The sequence below is a fragment of the Salvelinus sp. IW2-2015 genome, linkage group LG15 (genome assembly GCF_002910315.2).
Source record: "Salvelinus sp. IW2-2015 linkage group LG15, ASM291031v2, whole genome shotgun sequence".
Taxonomy (NCBI): Eukaryota; Metazoa; Chordata; class Actinopteri; order Salmoniformes; family Salmonidae; genus Salvelinus; species Salvelinus sp. IW2-2015.
The window spans coordinates 20,365,809-20,383,148 of record NC_036855.1 but is presented as its reverse complement, the minus strand read 5'-3'; the positions used below and the strand labels follow the sequence as shown (position 1 = coordinate 20,383,148).

General features: G+C 40.1%; 4 protein-coding genes across 9 annotated transcripts in view; 2 read left to right on the top strand and 2 right to left on the bottom strand.

Moving 5' to 3' along the window:
- The window catches only part of igsf9b (immunoglobulin superfamily, member 9b), a 55,396-nt gene extending 53,136 nt beyond the window's left edge, over positions 1-2,260 (top strand). The window contains exons 20-22 of one of the 2 annotated variants that reach the window (XM_024001735.1): positions 58-227; positions 375-563; positions 867-2,260. In XM_024001735.1, coding sequence (XP_023857503.1) covers positions 58-227; positions 375-547 — 343 coding nt within the window. In that variant the 3' untranslated portion in view covers positions 548-563; positions 867-2,260. The remainder of the gene's footprint in view (positions 1-57; positions 228-374; positions 564-866) is intronic. The other variant, XM_024001736.1, reaches the window with a different exon arrangement.
- Positions 2,261-2,379: 119 nt separating this feature from the next.
- On the bottom strand, positions 2,380-7,214 carry LOC111974132 (coiled-coil domain-containing protein 74A-like). Its single transcript, XM_024001737.3, has 7 exons — positions 3,729-7,214; positions 3,592-3,633; positions 3,369-3,465; positions 3,057-3,249; positions 2,830-2,933; positions 2,691-2,747; positions 2,380-2,605 (listed from the first exon to the last, which is right to left on the bottom strand). Exons 1-7 carry the CDS (start codon positions 3,940-3,942, stop codon positions 2,470-2,472), a joined length of 843 nt encoding a protein of 280 aa, XP_023857505.1. The 5' UTR covers positions 3,943-7,214; the 3' UTR covers positions 2,380-2,469.
- An 87-nt stretch (positions 7,215-7,301) lies between these two features.
- LOC111974050 (transmembrane protein 127) lies at positions 7,302-10,787 on the bottom strand. 2 transcript variants are annotated; one of them, XM_024001559.1, is made up of 4 exons: positions 10,705-10,787; positions 9,739-10,018; positions 9,493-9,657; positions 7,302-9,079 (listed from the first exon to the last, which is right to left on the bottom strand). In XM_024001559.1, exons 2-4 carry the CDS (start codon positions 9,980-9,982, stop codon positions 8,769-8,771), a joined length of 720 nt encoding a protein of 239 aa, XP_023857327.1. In that variant the 5' UTR covers positions 9,983-10,018; positions 10,705-10,787; the 3' UTR covers positions 7,302-8,768. The 2 variants fall into 2 exon arrangements, with proteins under 2 accessions (XP_023857327.1, XP_023857326.1); XM_024001558.2 differs by lacking the exon at positions 10,705-10,787 and adding an exon at positions 10,394-10,595.
- A 150-nt stretch (positions 10,788-10,937) lies between these two features.
- Positions 10,938-17,311, top strand: LOC111974049 (probable cytosolic iron-sulfur protein assembly protein ciao1-B). Of its 4 annotated transcripts, none has more exons than XM_024001556.2 (7): positions 10,938-11,076; positions 13,880-14,028; positions 14,128-14,239; positions 14,366-14,454; positions 14,618-14,810; positions 14,922-14,994; positions 16,651-17,311. In XM_024001556.2, the coding sequence occupies exons 1-7, from the start codon at positions 10,938-10,940 to the stop codon at positions 16,883-16,885; spliced, it is 990 nt and encodes a 329-aa protein (XP_023857324.1). In that variant the 3' UTR covers positions 16,886-17,311. The 4 variants fall into 4 exon arrangements, with proteins under 4 accessions (XP_023857324.1, XP_023857323.1, XP_023857322.1 ...); XM_024001555.2 differs by having other exon boundaries at positions 14,919-14,994; XM_024001554.2 differs by having other exon boundaries at positions 14,618-14,819.
- Positions 17,312-17,340: the final 29 nt, after the last annotated feature.

Below are 17,340 nucleotides of genomic sequence, written 5' to 3'. Positions count from 1 at the left end.
ATTGTTATTGTCCTGTGTATGTCTGACTGACCACTTGTTTTGTGTGTCTGTCAATAGAAGGAACACATCAGTTGATGAGAGTTATGAGTGGGATTCCACTGATGTCTGTGTGGACTCGGAAGTCCTGGAGGTCATGAAGCCACAGGCAGGGGTAGGACGGGGCAGGGGGGAGGGCAGGCATGATGGACCCCGTTCTGCACCTGGCCTCCAGGACCGCCACAGGAATGGTAAGAGAATAGTATGTTATTATTCACCACACTGAATGTATCATAACATGTGTGAATTAATTTGTACCTTTTGTTGTGGTGATGTGAGTTGTACCCATGACTCTCCCATTCCATGCTGTTCCTCTCCCTCCCGCCCGCCTCCCTCAGTCAGTTCACCAGTTTCCAACCCACCTCGCTGCCAATACAGTCGCTCCCTAAGTGAGGCGCGCTTCAACGCACTCCGCCTGGAGTACCAGGAGTACAGGCGCGCTCAGGAAACCTCCTGCACCAGTGATCCCTGCCTCCCCCCTGACACAGACTCCAACTCAGCGCTCCTCTAACCGCCTGCCCACCTTGGTCCGTTCRTCTCTGCCTGCTACTGCTACCCTCTCACCTTCTCTTTGACCTCTCACTGCCTGCCTTTGTCCCTGACAGTTTTCTTCCCTCTCTGTTGTGAAATTGTACATTCACTTTTTCCTTAAATTTTAAAACGCTGTCTTTTTAAGCAATGCACAATTTCACAACAGATGCATGAAAATTGTCAGGGACAAAGGCAGGCAGTACTAGCTAATGGAATGATAATCTTGCAGTATTTTGATGTATTGTTTGTCCTGGGAATGTATTTAACAGTGTGCTGTATTCTATCATTTTGTGTTTCAGATATTTCAAAGAAAGGAAGCAAATAGTTTCTCAGATGCACAGAATACAGCACTGTGGTCCTCGATAAATGCTGGATATRTTTATTGAAGCTTCATGATACCTACTTTTTATATGTACAAAATCCATATCCTCAACAGTTCAACTGGATCTTCTGTGGACAGAACAATGTCAAAAGTATAACCAACTGACAGACCGGATATGCTGCTTGATCATATGGCGCACATTGTACACACCAATTGCCACAGATATTGATAGTTGTGTTGTGTGCCATTATTATTGACACAGAATAATACTTTGATCTGTTTGAAGCCTATTATGAGATGCTGGATATTTATATTTCTTGTGTTTTGTGTAATCAACACAAACACTATTTTGCATTTAGAGTCACCAATCCCCAAGGGAAATGGATTGTGCTTTGAGTGAGCGAGGCTTCATCTTTGTATTGCATCATTACCTGGGTAGAAAAACTTTTAAAAATTAATTTCCCAATTACAATCTTGTCACAGGTGAATCTCCCTCATTTATGTGTTTGTAATCATCCTCAGTTTTCTCAGCAGAGTATTTCAGACTAACAGGAAAGTGTTGAGTGATTGCTTGTAAGAGTTAACAGTGTAAATGTGTTCATGTACTGTAGCCCTAGACAATTAAACCTTATATTTTTGGTACCATTAAAAACTCAACATCCTAATCCTCGATCATATGAAAAGGAATTCATGCTGACATTTCTTGACTTGAATATCTTATGTTGTTCATGTCAGGGAAAGGTTGTGTGTCATCTTTGCTTTACCTTTGTCAAAAATAAGGTAGTTCACCGTTCACAAATATGGTTAAACATATTCCCAAATTAAGCATATATTACATTATTAGAGATCAAGAATAACAATATGGTTTGAGATTAAGTACTGTATATATTTTAATCATCTACATCTTTCTTTTTTATCTTTTGTACTACAAGCATAATTAGCATTATTGTATATTTATTAACATGGGTTTTGATATGCAACAATGTTTACATGCAAATTCACATCATTGATGTGAAAACCACACTGTGAATATACTCAATTAAGATGAATTATATGTTGGAATAAGAAGTCTCCATTTATTGTTGTACATTTTATGCACAAAATTGTGTCCTGACTTGTTGTTATGTAATGACAAAACTGTACTGGAACTGTTTTACAGTAACCAAAAAATAAAAAATAAAGGAATCGAAGCCTGTACTATACTTAAGGAGCGGCTGTAAATCTGTACATTTGGAGCACATCTGCATTTTTTAAATACATTTTTTAATGTTTTGTTCCAACTGGGTTTAAAAAAATATATCTGCACATTTGGTTGTTCTTATTGTCATTTTTATATGTTTGTATTGAATAAATGGTTTTATTCTGAAAGCACCAGAATGTGACATTATTATTTGACATCGAAGTATTGAACKGGGTCCTGAACTATCCAGTTTACACTCATGTTCATTTTATTGGTCACAGTTAGTGAGATGGAACTCAAGAYTGTATCATTCACAGACTTTACACCTTTACTTTATTCACAGCCAACACACTTGGTTCAAAACTGAGGGATGCATAATTTGTGATGATAATGCTGTGTCCTACTGCACCACTCTTCTCAGACGGGATCTCAGCACAGCTTGTGCCTTCTTCTGCCTCTCTGCTATTCTGGAGTTTAGGCTCTGTTTGATGGCTGGCAAGATTACTCTTTCTCTCATGCCAATCGGGGCTGGGGGCCTTCAGAAGGCAAAAATAATATTCTTATTTTAAGTAATATCATGGAGCACATTCAATAACACTATAAATAGCATGACTGACTTACAGTTTTTTTGGCAGCGACTTGAGAGTTAGTTTTGGAAACATTCCAATGTCTTTGTCTCTGAAATAAATTATTCAATATGAAGACTATTTTAGGGATGAGTTTTTCCAAACATTTTGATAAATTGTGTAGACTATTTCACCTGTCTGCATCAGAGAGGTAGGCCTTGGTCAGTGTGTAAGCCTCTTGGGACATTTTCTTGTTGTTGACTATTATGTCTTTGAGGATGGCCTTCACGCGTAGCAGCTGAAACACAAGTTGAGAGAAGAGAGTTTTAACATTCTGAGATTAAATGTGACATGGTGTTCTTACATTCTGACATGGAATGAGAGCAGAACATGATACAGTAGGGTCCTCTCTGTAGCCTACCTCCTGGGACTGCAAGTTGTTGTTTTTACAGAGCTGTCTGATGATGACCTCACACTCCTGCAGGGTGGGGGCATAGGGGGAGTGAGATGGACCACCATCAATCCGCAGGGGAAGCAAGGATGTGATCAACCCCCTTTTTGATTTTGCATTTAAATCTGATCTTAAAAGATGAGATGTGCTTGCTGTATCCACTCTGCATGCGAGTGTGCAGGAAAATAAAGAGAATGTTCAATCAACACTTCCACCAAAGTCTTATATTATAAAAAATATTTTAAAGAAAGATATTATATAGGTGTTAAGTGTGATGATTACCTTAGATTTGCTAATGGATATGGCAGACCATGCAGAGGATGGCTGGTCTGCTCTATGTAGCTGGGCTGTTGTGTTTGAGATCTGCATCTTGGAGATACTAAACCACAAGGGGAAAGGGGGGGTATAAGAATACATTTCAATAGGGAGCGACACTTACAATTTGTTCCCCAATAGGATGATAGTGTGGGAGGAAAAAAACTACAGAAGGAAATATCARTCATACCTTCAGATTGTTGTGGCTCCATTATCGACTGATAGTGCAGTTCTGCAAATTGAATAAATCAATTATTAGGGCTGTTACAACAGTATTTAATAATACAGTAGCCTACTAGGATACTCATGATGCATTTAACTTTATACCTTTATTTTCACGTTTTAATTCTTCGATTTCCTCATGCAGTTTCCTCAGTGTTTCTCTGTGCTGTTTTTGTAGGAATAAAACATCCTTCTTCAATGATGCCACTCGTCTAATGTCAGAATCCATGGTGCATTGAAAAGTGAAACTTTCTCTGTCCATCAATTGTGGAGGATTCGGTGGCCAGTCACGTGGTAATTGTCGGGGACAATCTGACATGGGACCAGTGGGGCATGTTCCGGACTGCTATTTTTTGACATGATAGTAGAAAATACAACACGCCTGACTATTAGCTAACGTACCACTTAACACTATATATGAATCTGGCTAACAAWGTTTGCCATTTTAAAATGGTAAAATCAGTGCTTGACTTGGACAGGAGCTCACCGGAATGTAGTGAACTACCGGTACCTAAAATTGTCTACTGCATGAGTTAGTGCACTTCTTATAGAATATTAGCTTAAAAGTATTGCAGAGTTCGTTCACCTAAATATAAAAAGTACCGGCCCAAATTAAACAAGTACCAGCACCTATTTCAGTCCAAGCCCACCACTGGGTAAAATTAGGCTACATATCTCTTAGCAGCATGGTAGCCTAAGTTCATAGCACCAAGAGCCACACATGGCAGAGGACCACGATCATGAAAAAATACGTAACTTTTCAGATAGGCCAATAGGTCCTGATTAGGCTGTTTATGCTAACATTTCTCTTATCTTAAACATTTCAGCTTCAAAAGACGACTCCGCACTGCTCGACTTACTTCCTGATYTCTCAATTTTGCCTCCCTTCAACGAAACAGTCGTTACCATAGCGACCGACAGTCAGCATAGARCCTGTTAAATTACTAGAGGGGTCATGTCATAATCCCTAAAAGTTCCAGAATGGAGTTAAAATGACAGCCATATTGGTCAATGAGAACTCCAAACCAGTCTAATTGGAATAAATGGCAGTAGAGGCATAACCTTGATTTTATTTATGCAGGAACATAAAAGTAAGGCATTATATCAGAAATTGTGTAATATAATTATTGTCAACCTAAAATATTGTCATCTAATTATAAATACAGTTTAAATGGGTTTCATACACATTTTCTGTATAAATCTCCTATAAAATATATGTAAACAGACCATAAATGTCTGCATTTTTGTTTTCTTGGGAAACTGTGTACGCTATTATATAATACAATGGGTGCGTTCGTAAATTCTCTCGGACTCTCTTCRGAGWGTTCCAGAGCGCAGAATAACTGATTAATTTARGAACGCTCAACACCGGTTGAATTTGGCCGGTGTCAGTAAACATCGCAAAAAAGCTTAATTKAATTYTTGCCAGCAGCACAGTTACAGTCACCAACGCTCTGGATACCATGAAAACAGCCTAACCAGCTCTGCTAGGGCAAGTAAAATGGTTAGAGTGAGGTGTTCTCTCATTTATGTCTAGAAGTAGCTAACAAGCTAGCTAGCTTTAGCCAGTTAGCTTGGGTGCTTGACTGCAGTTGTGAGGCCAGAACGCTCGAATCAACCCTACTCCTCGGCCAGAGCTTCCAGGTTGCGCTCTAAACACTCCYAGAGCAAAACGCTCCGAGAGTGAAACACTCTGAATTTACAAACGGASAATCTGACAACGCTCTCAATTTACGAACGCCCAGAGCGCACTCTGAGTGCTCTCTGGCACTCCAGAGTGAATTTACGAACGCACCAAATATCAGTACTTGTTGCATCGACAACTTGTCCAAGTCCTATCAACTGATCAACTGATTTCAGCCAGTCTATTGCTGTGACTGCATTGTTTGAATGGAATGCTGGCATATTGGCAGTTAATGTGAAACATTTATGGAATCATTCCTCTAAAACTGTCTGGATAGTTAGCTAACAAACATACAGTGCAGATACATTCTTCAAATTCATTATTTTACACAATATCTTATCACAGCACAGACAAACCATGTTTGACCAACTCCCTGACCTTTATCCCATCATAAGAAGGTTCATGTCCATTCTAGTATTCTAAATCCTAATTATATTGTAGACCACACATTGCTCAAGACATCCACACATGATTGCATAAATATTGTGTGCAGCCTACATTTGAATAGCAGTGGAGGCTGCTAAGAGGAGAATGGCTCATAATAATGGCTGCAATGGAGTAAATGGAATGGTATCAAAAACATGGTTTTCATGGGTTTGATACCATTCACTCCACTCCATCCATTCTACTCCATCCCAGCTATTATTATGAGCCATTCTCCCCTCAGCAGCCTCCACTGTAATGTTTTATTTCCAAAACATCATATAGGCCAATTTTTCACGTGTTTTTTCATCAGAAATAAATGCTTATGGGTAGCTAGCTACCTTTATGTGTCTTAAAAATATTACTCTTCTCAGATTTTAAATTAATAGATTTTAGACATTATTGGGCATTGGTAAACTACGTGTAGTTCAACTAGTAATTTAATTACATTTTGCAGTAGCTTGGTGGTAGTTGGAACTAAATTCAAATTTAGGTAGTATTTTCAGTAGTTAATTAGGCTACTTTTTTTGCCATGTAGAGGTATAGCTAACTATTGGAACTAAATATGGGTGTACGGTAGGTAAGAATTTTCTTTCTTCAGACCTGCCTAATTCTCACGTGAAACACTTTTTGTGAGCTTAATTCTCACTTTGTGTTTAAAGCTGCAATATGTAACTTTTTTTGCGACCCAAGCAAATTCACTTTGAATTGAGTTGTAGATATCACTCTCATTGAAAGCAAGTCTAAGAAGCATTAGATTTGTTCTATGTGCGCTATTTCAACACTACACTATGCTTGTTTTGTGAAATTAGGCTAATTTTAACAACCAGGAAATGGCATAGCGATTTCTGCATGTTGCATCTTTAACAGGCAAAATCACATATTGTTAACATCTGACTACAGTAATCTGTTCTTGCAATTTGTACTCTATGACATTTCAGATTTAGATACATTTTTTACCAAAMAAGTTTGGAAGTAGTGAACATTTTTTCTAAGTAACTTTAGTTAAGTAAACTATTTTTCTTAAGAGTAGCTTTAGTGTAGCTTAACTTCTTCCTGTATGAAGTAATTGGTAGCTTGGTAAACTATTTCTTCAGAGTAGTTTCCACAACACTGATTTCAGATGTGTGTATTAAAAATTGTTTTTTGTTGCAAAACACTATAGCTTAGATCCATTGTTTAGCTGGAATGTTCATATCTTGTATATTTTAAATACAGATATCATATTACTGTATTACTGTATTATTAAATTGCATAGTTCTTAATTAAAACATTTGACTGTGTAAAACCTCGCAGCACTTCTTTTTTCTCTCAGAGGGAGGCGGACATATATCATTTAGCAAAAAAATATGATTGTCTCTCTGAAATGAAACCATTTAGTGATATGTATTTGTTTGAAAACTGCCATTTAACAATTCCATGCCATGATTATATGGTGTAGATTTTTCCCCAATCTCTTTCATAAGTTCTTTAAACCAAAAAATGCTAATTTTCCAACATATCTGAAACTGCATATATAGTGTTTTGGAATGAATCTCTTCATCTTTAGTTCTAAGATTGAATGCAATTAGTTAAAACAAAATTGGACATTTATTTTTATTTAGAATATGACCAGCTTTATATATAAACTGTCCACAATATTTTACTTAACATTTCTACACACTTATGAAATTAAAGCAGAAAGGCTAAAATAAAAGAAACAATATCAAAATAAACAATAGAGCAACAAATCACTTGTACAACTAGATTATTAATCACATGAAAAAAAGGCTGAATCCTAACACAAATTGAGATTACTTGTGTGAAGTATTCCATCCCAAAAGATTCCAATAAGATTCTCACAATCCTGAGGATCAGGGGGAAGAACTCATGCACAGACAACACACATAACTCAAGTTAAGTAATCACAAAGTACAAATAAAAGTTGTCATTCAGTTGGATACATTTGAGTGAAATGATTGAATTTATGAAATGACCAATGCATTGTGGACAGAGGATGAGTCTACATCTACAATGGCATGCTACCCTGTTTGCCAGTTGTTAAAAAGAGAAAATACTGTTCCTCTATTTGTCCAACATAAGAAAAATGTGAATAACGTACATTGCAAAACCATGAGAAAATTTACATTTCTCATGGCTTTCCATGAATTACTTTCATAACAATTTGGGCCTCAATCACTGGCCATGTTTATGTAAAATAACTTTTTTTTACTACTGTGACGAACCAATCTTACTTAATATGGAAAACCTATTGACTTCCAAGTTCAGAACTGCACAACTGTTAAGACTAAATAAAATGCAAAACAGTGCCTTGCATTCACGTWAAAAAAAAGTTACCACACCAGGGAGAGTTAATAAATAATGGTCCATTTCAATTGAGAAATAAATGTCTAAAATTCAGTGTATGTTTAACCTTGGTGCCTTTCAGGTTTAACTGATAAAATGTCCAATTATAATCACATGGCAGGCAAGTCACCAAGTTCACTCAAATGATTGATGTTAAGCGGGTCATTTAACACTTCAAACCAATGCCCAATACTACTGCCACACTGTGGAAAGCCCAAACTTCCGAACTTGACCTTTGTCAAGCCATGACTTAAAACACTGTCAAACACTAAGTTGAGTCTCACGCKACATCTGATCATTCAATAAACCAGGTGTAGACCCAAACCGTACAACAGTTCTTAAAATAACGCCCCATATATTACCCGTTTCTCTTGCTTTACATGTAAGGGTCAAGTCCTCAATGCCATATACATGCAAATTCCTAAAAGCCAAGCTTCAGTGGTGAAAATACGAATCAAGTATTGAATCTCTGCCACCGTAAAAAGAAGCTTTCATGCACTCAAGCACCCACAATCAAGAAATAAGTGTGTCCATTTGTGTTGATGTTGATTATAGAAAGCAGAGTATTTGCAGAGAATATCCATTGGGTACAGTTTTTGGATCACATATCTGTAGGTGTTTGAGACAAGGCCAATAGACATGCTCATAGAGAAGCATGGATGTAAGAGAAAGAAGTGGCCGGGCTGGCTACATTAAGGCGTGTATGCAGGAGGCGGCTGGAACTGGTTGGCAATGTCATAATCGGCAGGATATGTTTCACTGCTCTCCTCCATCTCCGAGAGAAGCTCTAGAGCCTGCTCCTCCTCCTCTGTGGGGTAGTGGCGCAGCAGGTTGGCAGCTGTGGCCAGAATGGAGGCTCCGCCAGCCCCTGCCACCAGGTAGAAGCTAATGGCAAACGTGACGTAGATGAGTGATCCGTGGTACTTCTTATGCTGCTGCTGTAGCGACAAGATCAGCTCTGAGGCCCAGTAGCAGAACCCGATTACTGTGGCACACTGCAGCACTAAAACCATTAAAAAAAAAAAAAAATCAGGCAGGGGAAAAAGGAAAGGGATTATTTGATTTCCATTGTTTCTACTAGGGCCAGTATTGTGATACTCATTAGTATCGTGGCAAGGAAACAAAACAATTTATTTTGAACTTATTTAGCAAAACAGCCCTAACGTTGGAAACAAACATCAATATGTCATCCAGAGTCACATGTATTTATTTCCAAGCTATAGCACACACTATTTACATACAGCAGGTTTTTAAAGGACCAAAGAGTTTGGTCTGCTTTGTGTTTTCATTTTTGCCATGGGAAAAATATTGCCATACTGGTACCTGCACTAGTTTATACTTTGCCTTGAAATCGTTTTCACACTTTAGCTGAATAGCTAATTTCCTCTCTTGTCCACYGCCCAAACCCATTCATACCTGTGAGAATGTGGGCAAATGCGTATCTGCGGGTGATCTTGAGGGCAGGGTGCTTGGGCCCAAAGACATCCAAAAGGAAAGCTATCAGGCTGCATAGGATGCCCAGGAAGCAGAAGGCAGCAATGACCCTTAGCAGCAAGATGGTCTGGGAGTTCACACAATAATCTGAAGAAGAAGTTGGTGATAGTTAACACAAACCACAGGTAGTAGGTGCTTTGAGCAACCGTTGGCAAAATCATTACTTACCCTCCAGGAGTTTTGGGTCAATGTATCCCAGGACATCAGCCACTCCAAGCTCCTGCTTGGGACACGTCCCTCCATGAACTCGGACCCAAGCTGGTTCGGCCAAGGCCGTACATAGAGCCGTGATGGACAGTGCTCCGGGGAGGGCAGATGCCAGGCTTCGCTCTGGCTGCTTGGGCAGTGCGGTACCCCCTCTCCTTCTTCGGCTTCCGGGGACAGTGGTACCCGGTGGTGCATACATTGTCATCCAATCCACACTTGGTCGTCAACCAGGAGTCAGTGCCTGATTTATAGCGATGCTAAGTCAGTCTTCAAATGACAGACAGCTTTTGTTTTGACAAAGCGTCCTTCTGTCTGTGAAATTATCAGCTAACTTAACTAAAACCGATAACGTTAGTGTAGGTCAACTGGTAACAATGTGTCAAATAAATAGGTTTAAGTCTATTCACAATGGGCAATCTCTTAGCTAAATTACTCAACAACAAAACAAATTGACCAACAATTTTCAGTCTAGCTAGCTACAAAGCTCAGACCTCGACGTAGGCCTGTTAGCAGCAGAAGCTAGCTAGCAGTCTAAAATCCTAGTTGATTTACTTCAAACAAATAGTAACGTGAACTGACACCCATACTATATCAAATCTGAAGACATGATACTCACAATCTGTTCAAGCAATCTAAAACGCCCAAAGGAGGACTTATACTAACGATATTACGCTAAAAACAAAAGGCAGCCAAGTAGCTAGCTATCTTCCTGTAAAATTGTTTCCTTGTTCATCATCACTTCTTCTTTTTAGATTTAACGTTTACACCAGACCAAGGTACATTTGTTGTTATTACCGCCACCTACTGGGATATTATGTAGCTACACTTTGGCCATTTGGTACAACGTGTCCAAAAAACATGCAATGATCATCGTGTACTGATGGCGGCGGTAATGAGCCGAATGGACTTTAAATTGGCAGCACTTACCTACGGAGAGGAAGAGAAAGTAGGACGTTGWGGTTTGAGTATTTTCGGTAAAACTTTAGTTGCGAAATTAATTTACAAATACCATATAAAACCTCGTATTTGAAGTGGATATTAGCTGTCTTCCTTATTTATGTGTGTATGACGTTTGCATAGCTACGACTAACTTGCTGTTTTGGGAGCAGCATTATCAGTTGCAAATAACAAGTCACTAGCTATATAGCAGCTTGCTAGCAATGAACGACACTTTGGCCCTTCTACAGAAATTCAATGCGCATCCAGATTCCCGCTGTTGGTATGTTGCATGGAACCCCAAAGGCACATTGCTGGCATCATGCGGTGGTGACCGAACCATTCGGATATGGGGAAGGGAAGGTAAATATGACAAATCCGCTGTGAAATGAACCTTGACAGCAGCATGTGCCCGCGGAAACAAACAAAAAATTAGAAGGGGGAGTTCCTGTATGTGGGCATTTCTGCATCTGCAGGCACCTCTATATATTTATATTGGTTTTTAAAGATCCACATTGCAGAAATCGCTCCGCCATTTCCTGGTTGCTACAATTCTGATTGTTCGCCTAATTTCAGTTTGTGACAAAACAAGCAGTCATTGTGTAGAGTCATTGTACCATCTAAACCTTTGAAATGTTTTCCATAGCCACATATATTGTATTTTCAACTGCTTGAAGCTGGTCTACAAAACCTAAAGTAAAAGATGCAAAAGTGAAACTTAAGCACATTTAACAGATCTARCGCTTCTTAGACTTGATTTCAATGAGAAAGAAATATAGATCTTTCAATGTGAATTTGGTCTGGTCGCTCAAAAAGTTACATATTCTAGTTTTAAGTTAGGTTACAGGCGGGAAGCCAATGCCCTCCAGTACAGTAGGTGGCATTAATGCACAATAATGTTGGATGCCAGCCACTGATAAACCATCATAAGTAGGTTCGGTGGCGACAACGTTATCTAGCTAGCCGTACGCCAGTGGACAGTCTGCTAGTTTAGCCATCTAGTCCTTAGGAAGACTCCGGTACACAGCAAATGGGAGTGTCACTGTGTGCTAGCAATCTAGCTGGCACACGGTGTCGCTAACTATCAAGCTAGCTAGTACACTAACCTCCAGTCTGCCCTATTCATTTATTTCAATTGAGTGATTTCCTTATATGAACTTTAACTCGGTAAAGTCTTTGAAAACAAGGCTCCCTAAATACTATCAGCATATCGATTGCGCAACTAGGGCTGGCAAAACCCTAGAAAACCCCATCACTAACATTGAGTGGCTGCTGCCAACATACTGACTCAACTCCAGCCACTTTAATAATGGAAAAATTGATGTAAGAAATGTATCACTAGCCACTTTAAACAATGCCACTTCATATAATGTTTACATACCCTACATTACTCATCTCATATGTATATACTGTACTCTATACCATCTACTGCATCTTGCCTATGCCGTTCTATACCATCACTCATTCATATATTTTTTCATGTACATATTCTTATTCATTCCTTTACACTTGTGTGTATAAGGTAATTGTTGTGAAATTGTTAGGTTAGATTACTKGTTGGATATTACTGCATTGTCTAAACTAGAAGCACAAGCATTTCGCTACACTCGCGTTAACATCTGCTAACCATGTGTATGTGACAAATAAAATTTGATTTGATTTTGATTTGATGTTGTGTTTATAATTTTGTTAGGCGTAGCTTGCTGTGCACACTGTGTCGCTAACTAGCAAACTACACTGAACAAAAATATAAATGCAACATGCAACAATTTCAAATATTTCACAGAGTTACAGTTCATATAAAGAAATTAGTCAATTGAAATAACTTCACTGGGCCCTAATCTATGGATTTCACATGACTGGGAATACAGATACCRTAAAAAAAAAGGCACGGGCATGGATCAGAAAACCAGTCAGTGTCTTGTGTGAGCACCATTTGTCTCATGTAGCGCTACACATCACCTTCACATAGAGTTGATCAGGCTTTTAGTGGCCTGTGGAATGTTGTCCCACTCCTCTTCAATGACGGTGCGGAGTTGCTGTCGAACCAAAGCATCCCAAACATGCTCAACTCACATGTCTGGTGAGTATGCAGGCCATGGAAGAATTGGGACATTTTCAGCTTCCAGGAATTGTGTACAGATCCTTGTGACATGGAGCCGTGCATTATTATGTTAAAACATGAGGTGATGGCGGCGGATGAATGGCACGACAATGGGCCTCACAATTTCATCACGGTATCTTTGTGCTTTCAAATTGCCATCGATAAAATGCAATTGTGTTTGTTGTACGTAGCTTATACCTTCCCATACCATAACCCCACTGCCACCAAGGGGCACTCTGTTAACAACTTTGACATCAGCAAACCACTCGCCCACACGATGCTATACGTCTGCCATCTGCCCGGTGGCCATTAAAATGAGCATTTGCCCACTGAAGTCGCTTATGTTGCCGGACTACAGACAGGTCAAGACCATGGTGAGGACGACGAGCGTGCAGATGAGCTTCACTGACACAGTTTCTCAGGGAAGCTGGGTGAAGAAGCTGTATGTGGAGGTCCTGGGCCTGCGTGGCTACACTTGGTTTGCAAGTGTTGGTCGTACTGCCAAATTCTCTAAAATGATGTTGGAGGTGGCTTATGGTAGATACATGAACATTACATTCTCTGGAAACCGTTCTGGTGAACATTCCTGCAGTCAGCATGCCAATCGCATGCTCTCTCCAAACTTGAGACATCTGTGGCATTGTGTGACAAAACTGCACATTTTAGAGTGACCTGTTTTTGTGCCCAGCACAAGATGCACCTGTGTAGTGATCATGATGTTTATACAGCTTCTTGATATGCCACACCTGTCAGGTGGATGGATTATCTTGGCAGAGGAGAAATAATCATTAACAGGGATGTAAACATTTTTGAGAGAAATACACTTTTTGTGCTTATGGAACATTTCTGGGATCTTTTATTTCAGCTCATGAAACATGGGACCAACACTTTTTACGTTGCGTTTATATTGTTCAGTGTAGTTAGCACACGGTGTCGCTGGTGTTTCATGCAGGAACCAATGGGATGCTCGGGGGGATGCAGGAATGCCCACATGCCGGACCGCCCCAAATTGCAGTAGCACACTACTGGGAAAAAATGACCCCCATTTGATTATCTGTGTAGGTGACTCTTGGGAATGCAAGACCGTGCTCCAGGATGGACACCAGAGAACAGTCAGAAAGGTGGCATGGTCCCCATGTGGGAACTACCTGGCCTCAGCCAGCTTTGATGCCACAACCTGCATCTGGAAAAAGAAGAATGATGATTTTGAGGTGAGGGGACTTGCAACTGTGAACAGCATATGCATTTATGGTGATGATGGTAAGACATGGCCGTAGTTGAGAGCATCACACTGTCTCTGTTTCTTTCAGTGCTTGACTGTTTTGGAAGGACATGAGAATGAGGTCAAATGTGTGGCCTGGGCCCCATCCGGTAACTTGCTGGCCACATGTAGTAGAGACAAGAGCGTCTGGATCTGGGAAGGTTAGTGCGGCACCAATATAGAAATACAAACTAATTTCATTCCTATCACGTGAAACAAGTATTAACATTCAACTGTTTCTCTGCATGTAGTTTTGAATAGTCTCTCACCATCTCTTTCCTTCTCAGTGGATGAGGAGAATGAGTATGAGTGTGTGAGTGTGGTAAACTCTCATACACAGGATGTCAAGCATGTTGTCTGGCACCCAACACAGGAGGTACTGCCTTTTTCATATGCTGTTTCACTCCTTGTACTAATAGCAATGTTATATAATCTCATGACACCCCATTGCAAGGCTTCTCTGGACTAATCGTTTCACTATTCTGTACTCTGCATTCACTGTCTCCCCCCATTAAAGCTAAGTGATGTTCTCTACGCAGCTCCTCGCCTCATGTAGCTACGACAACAATGTGTGTGTCTATAAAGAAGAGGATGATGACTGGGAGTGCAGGGCGACCCTGGAAGGACACACCTCCACTGTCTGGGGTTTGACCTTTGACCCAAGTGGCCAGAGACTGGCCTCCTGCAGTGATGACTGTACTGTGAAGATCTGGAAAGAATGTCAGCCTGAAGGTGGGCAGGGTGAGAAAGATGCACACAATGCTCCATAGATGTATAGATGGTTTGGGGAAAAGGAAGGTAAGGAAAAACAACAGATTTTTTATATATTTCTTTTTACAGAAGGCACCGACGCGGCTTGGAAATGTGTTTGTACCCTTTCAGGGTTTCATGGACGGACAGTGTATGATATTGCATGGTGAGAGTCCTCTTTATAGAAATATACACTAACGTCCAAAAGTTTGGGGTCACGTCGAAATGTTTGTTTGAAAGAAAAGCATTTTTTGGACATTAAAATAACATCAAATTGATCAGAAATACAGTGTAGACATTGTTTATGTTGTAAATGACTATTGTAGCTGGAAACGGCAGATATATATATTTTTTAAGAATATCTACATAGGCGTACAGAGGCCCCTTATCAGCAACCATCACTCCTGTGTTCCAATGGCACATTGTGATAGCTAATCCAAGTTGATCGTTTTAAATAGCTAATCGATCATTAGAAAACCCTATTTCAATTATGTTAGCACAGTTGAAAACTGTTGTCCTGATTTTAAAGAAGAAATACAACTGGCCTTCTTTAGACTAGTTGAGTATCTGGAGCATCAGCATTTGTGGGTTCAATTACAGGCTCAAAATGGCCAGAAACAAACCACTTTCTTCTGAAACTCGTCAGTCTATTCTTGTTCTGAGAAATGAAGGCTATTTTATGTGAGAAATTGCAAAGAAACTGCCAAGAAACTGAAGATCTCGTACAACGTTGTGTACTACTCCCTTCACAGAACAGCGCAAACTGGCCCAAACAAGAATAGAAAGAGTGGGAGGCCCTGTTGCACAACTGAGCAAGAGGACAAGTACATTAGTGTCTAGTTTGAGAAACAGACGCCTCACAAGTCCTCGACTGGCAGCTTCATTTAAATAGTATCCGCAAAACACCAGTCTCAACGTAAACAGTGAAGATGCGACTCCGGGATGCTGGCCTTCTAGGCAGTTGCAAAGAAAAAGCCATYAATCAGACTGGCCAATAAAAAGAAAAAAATAAGATGGGCAAAAGAACAGACACTGGACAGAGGAAGATTGGAAAAAAGTGTTATGGACAGACGAATCTAAGTTTGAGGTGTTCGGATCACAAAGAACATTCGTGAGATGCAGAACTTGACGCCATCTGTCAAGCATGGTGGAGGCTATGTGATGGTCTGGGAGTGCTTTGGGGGTGGTAAAGTGAGAGATTTTTACAGGGTAAAATGGATCTTGAAGAATGAAGGCTATCACTCCATTTTGCAACGCCATGCCATACCCTGTGGACGGTGCTTAATTGGAGCCAATTTCCTCCTACAACAAGACAATGACCCAAAGCACAGCTCCAAACTATGCAAGAACTATTTAGGGAAGAAGCAGTCAGCTGGTATTCTGTCTATAATGGATTGGCCAGCACAGTCACCGGATCTCAACCCTATTGAGCTGCTGTGGGACCAGCTTGACCGTATGGTATGCCCATCAAGCCAATCCAACTTGTGGGAGGTGCTTCAGGAAGCATGGGGTGACATTTCTTCAGATTACCTCAACAAATTGACAACTAGAATGCTGAAGGTCTGCAAGGCTGTAATTGCTGCAAATGGAGGATTCTTTGAACGAAAGCAAAGTTTGAAGGACACAATTATTATTTCAATTAAAAATCATTATTTATAACCTTGTCAACATCTTGACTAATATTTCCTATTCATTTTGCATGGAAAACAAGGACATTTCTAAGTGGCCCCAAACTTTTGGAAGGTAGGTTATATTTGAATGAATTTACATATTTAAAAATGCCGCCAGATTCACCAAGTTAGTACTCTTTGGTTGTTCTCAGGTGTCCACTGACGGGTGCCCTGGCGACTGCATGTGGTGATGACGGAGTACGTGTGTTTAAGGAGGATGAGACGGCTGACCCAGACCAGCCTGCTTTCTCCCTGTCTGCCCATGTACCCAAGGCCCACACCCAGGATGTCAACTGTATCGCATGGCACCCCAAGGAGGCTGGGCTCCTTGTCTCCTGCAGTGACAATGGGGAGATAGCAGTCTGGAACTACCAGTCTGGGGTCTGAGAAACATGTACAGTATGTTGGGCTAGTTAGGACTTCCAGATCCAGTGTTTAACAGTGCTGAATTTACCTTGTACTGTCAAGGGTGCCAACAGCACTGAAAGTGTCATGAATGTTTATTAATCCCTCTTGCAATAACCTGTTTTAATGAGGTTAGAGTGGTTATGATTTCATTATACTGATAAGATTCCTGCCCGTGCACTTGTTTTGTGGTTCAAAAATGAATGTGGGCCCTAAATGTTCTACATGTCATAATTATGTATTTGATTAACACATTCCAATGGTGTTTTGTAATATCAAGGGATTCAACACACATGTCTAGATACATGTTTCCAGAAACCACTTTCTTCTAGTAAGCTTTGATAGAAAATGTCTTTGCTTTTATATTAACTGTTCATAAAGATGGTCTTCAGATTATATTAATTTACAGTCAAAGTAGTCTGGATAATTTTTATTGG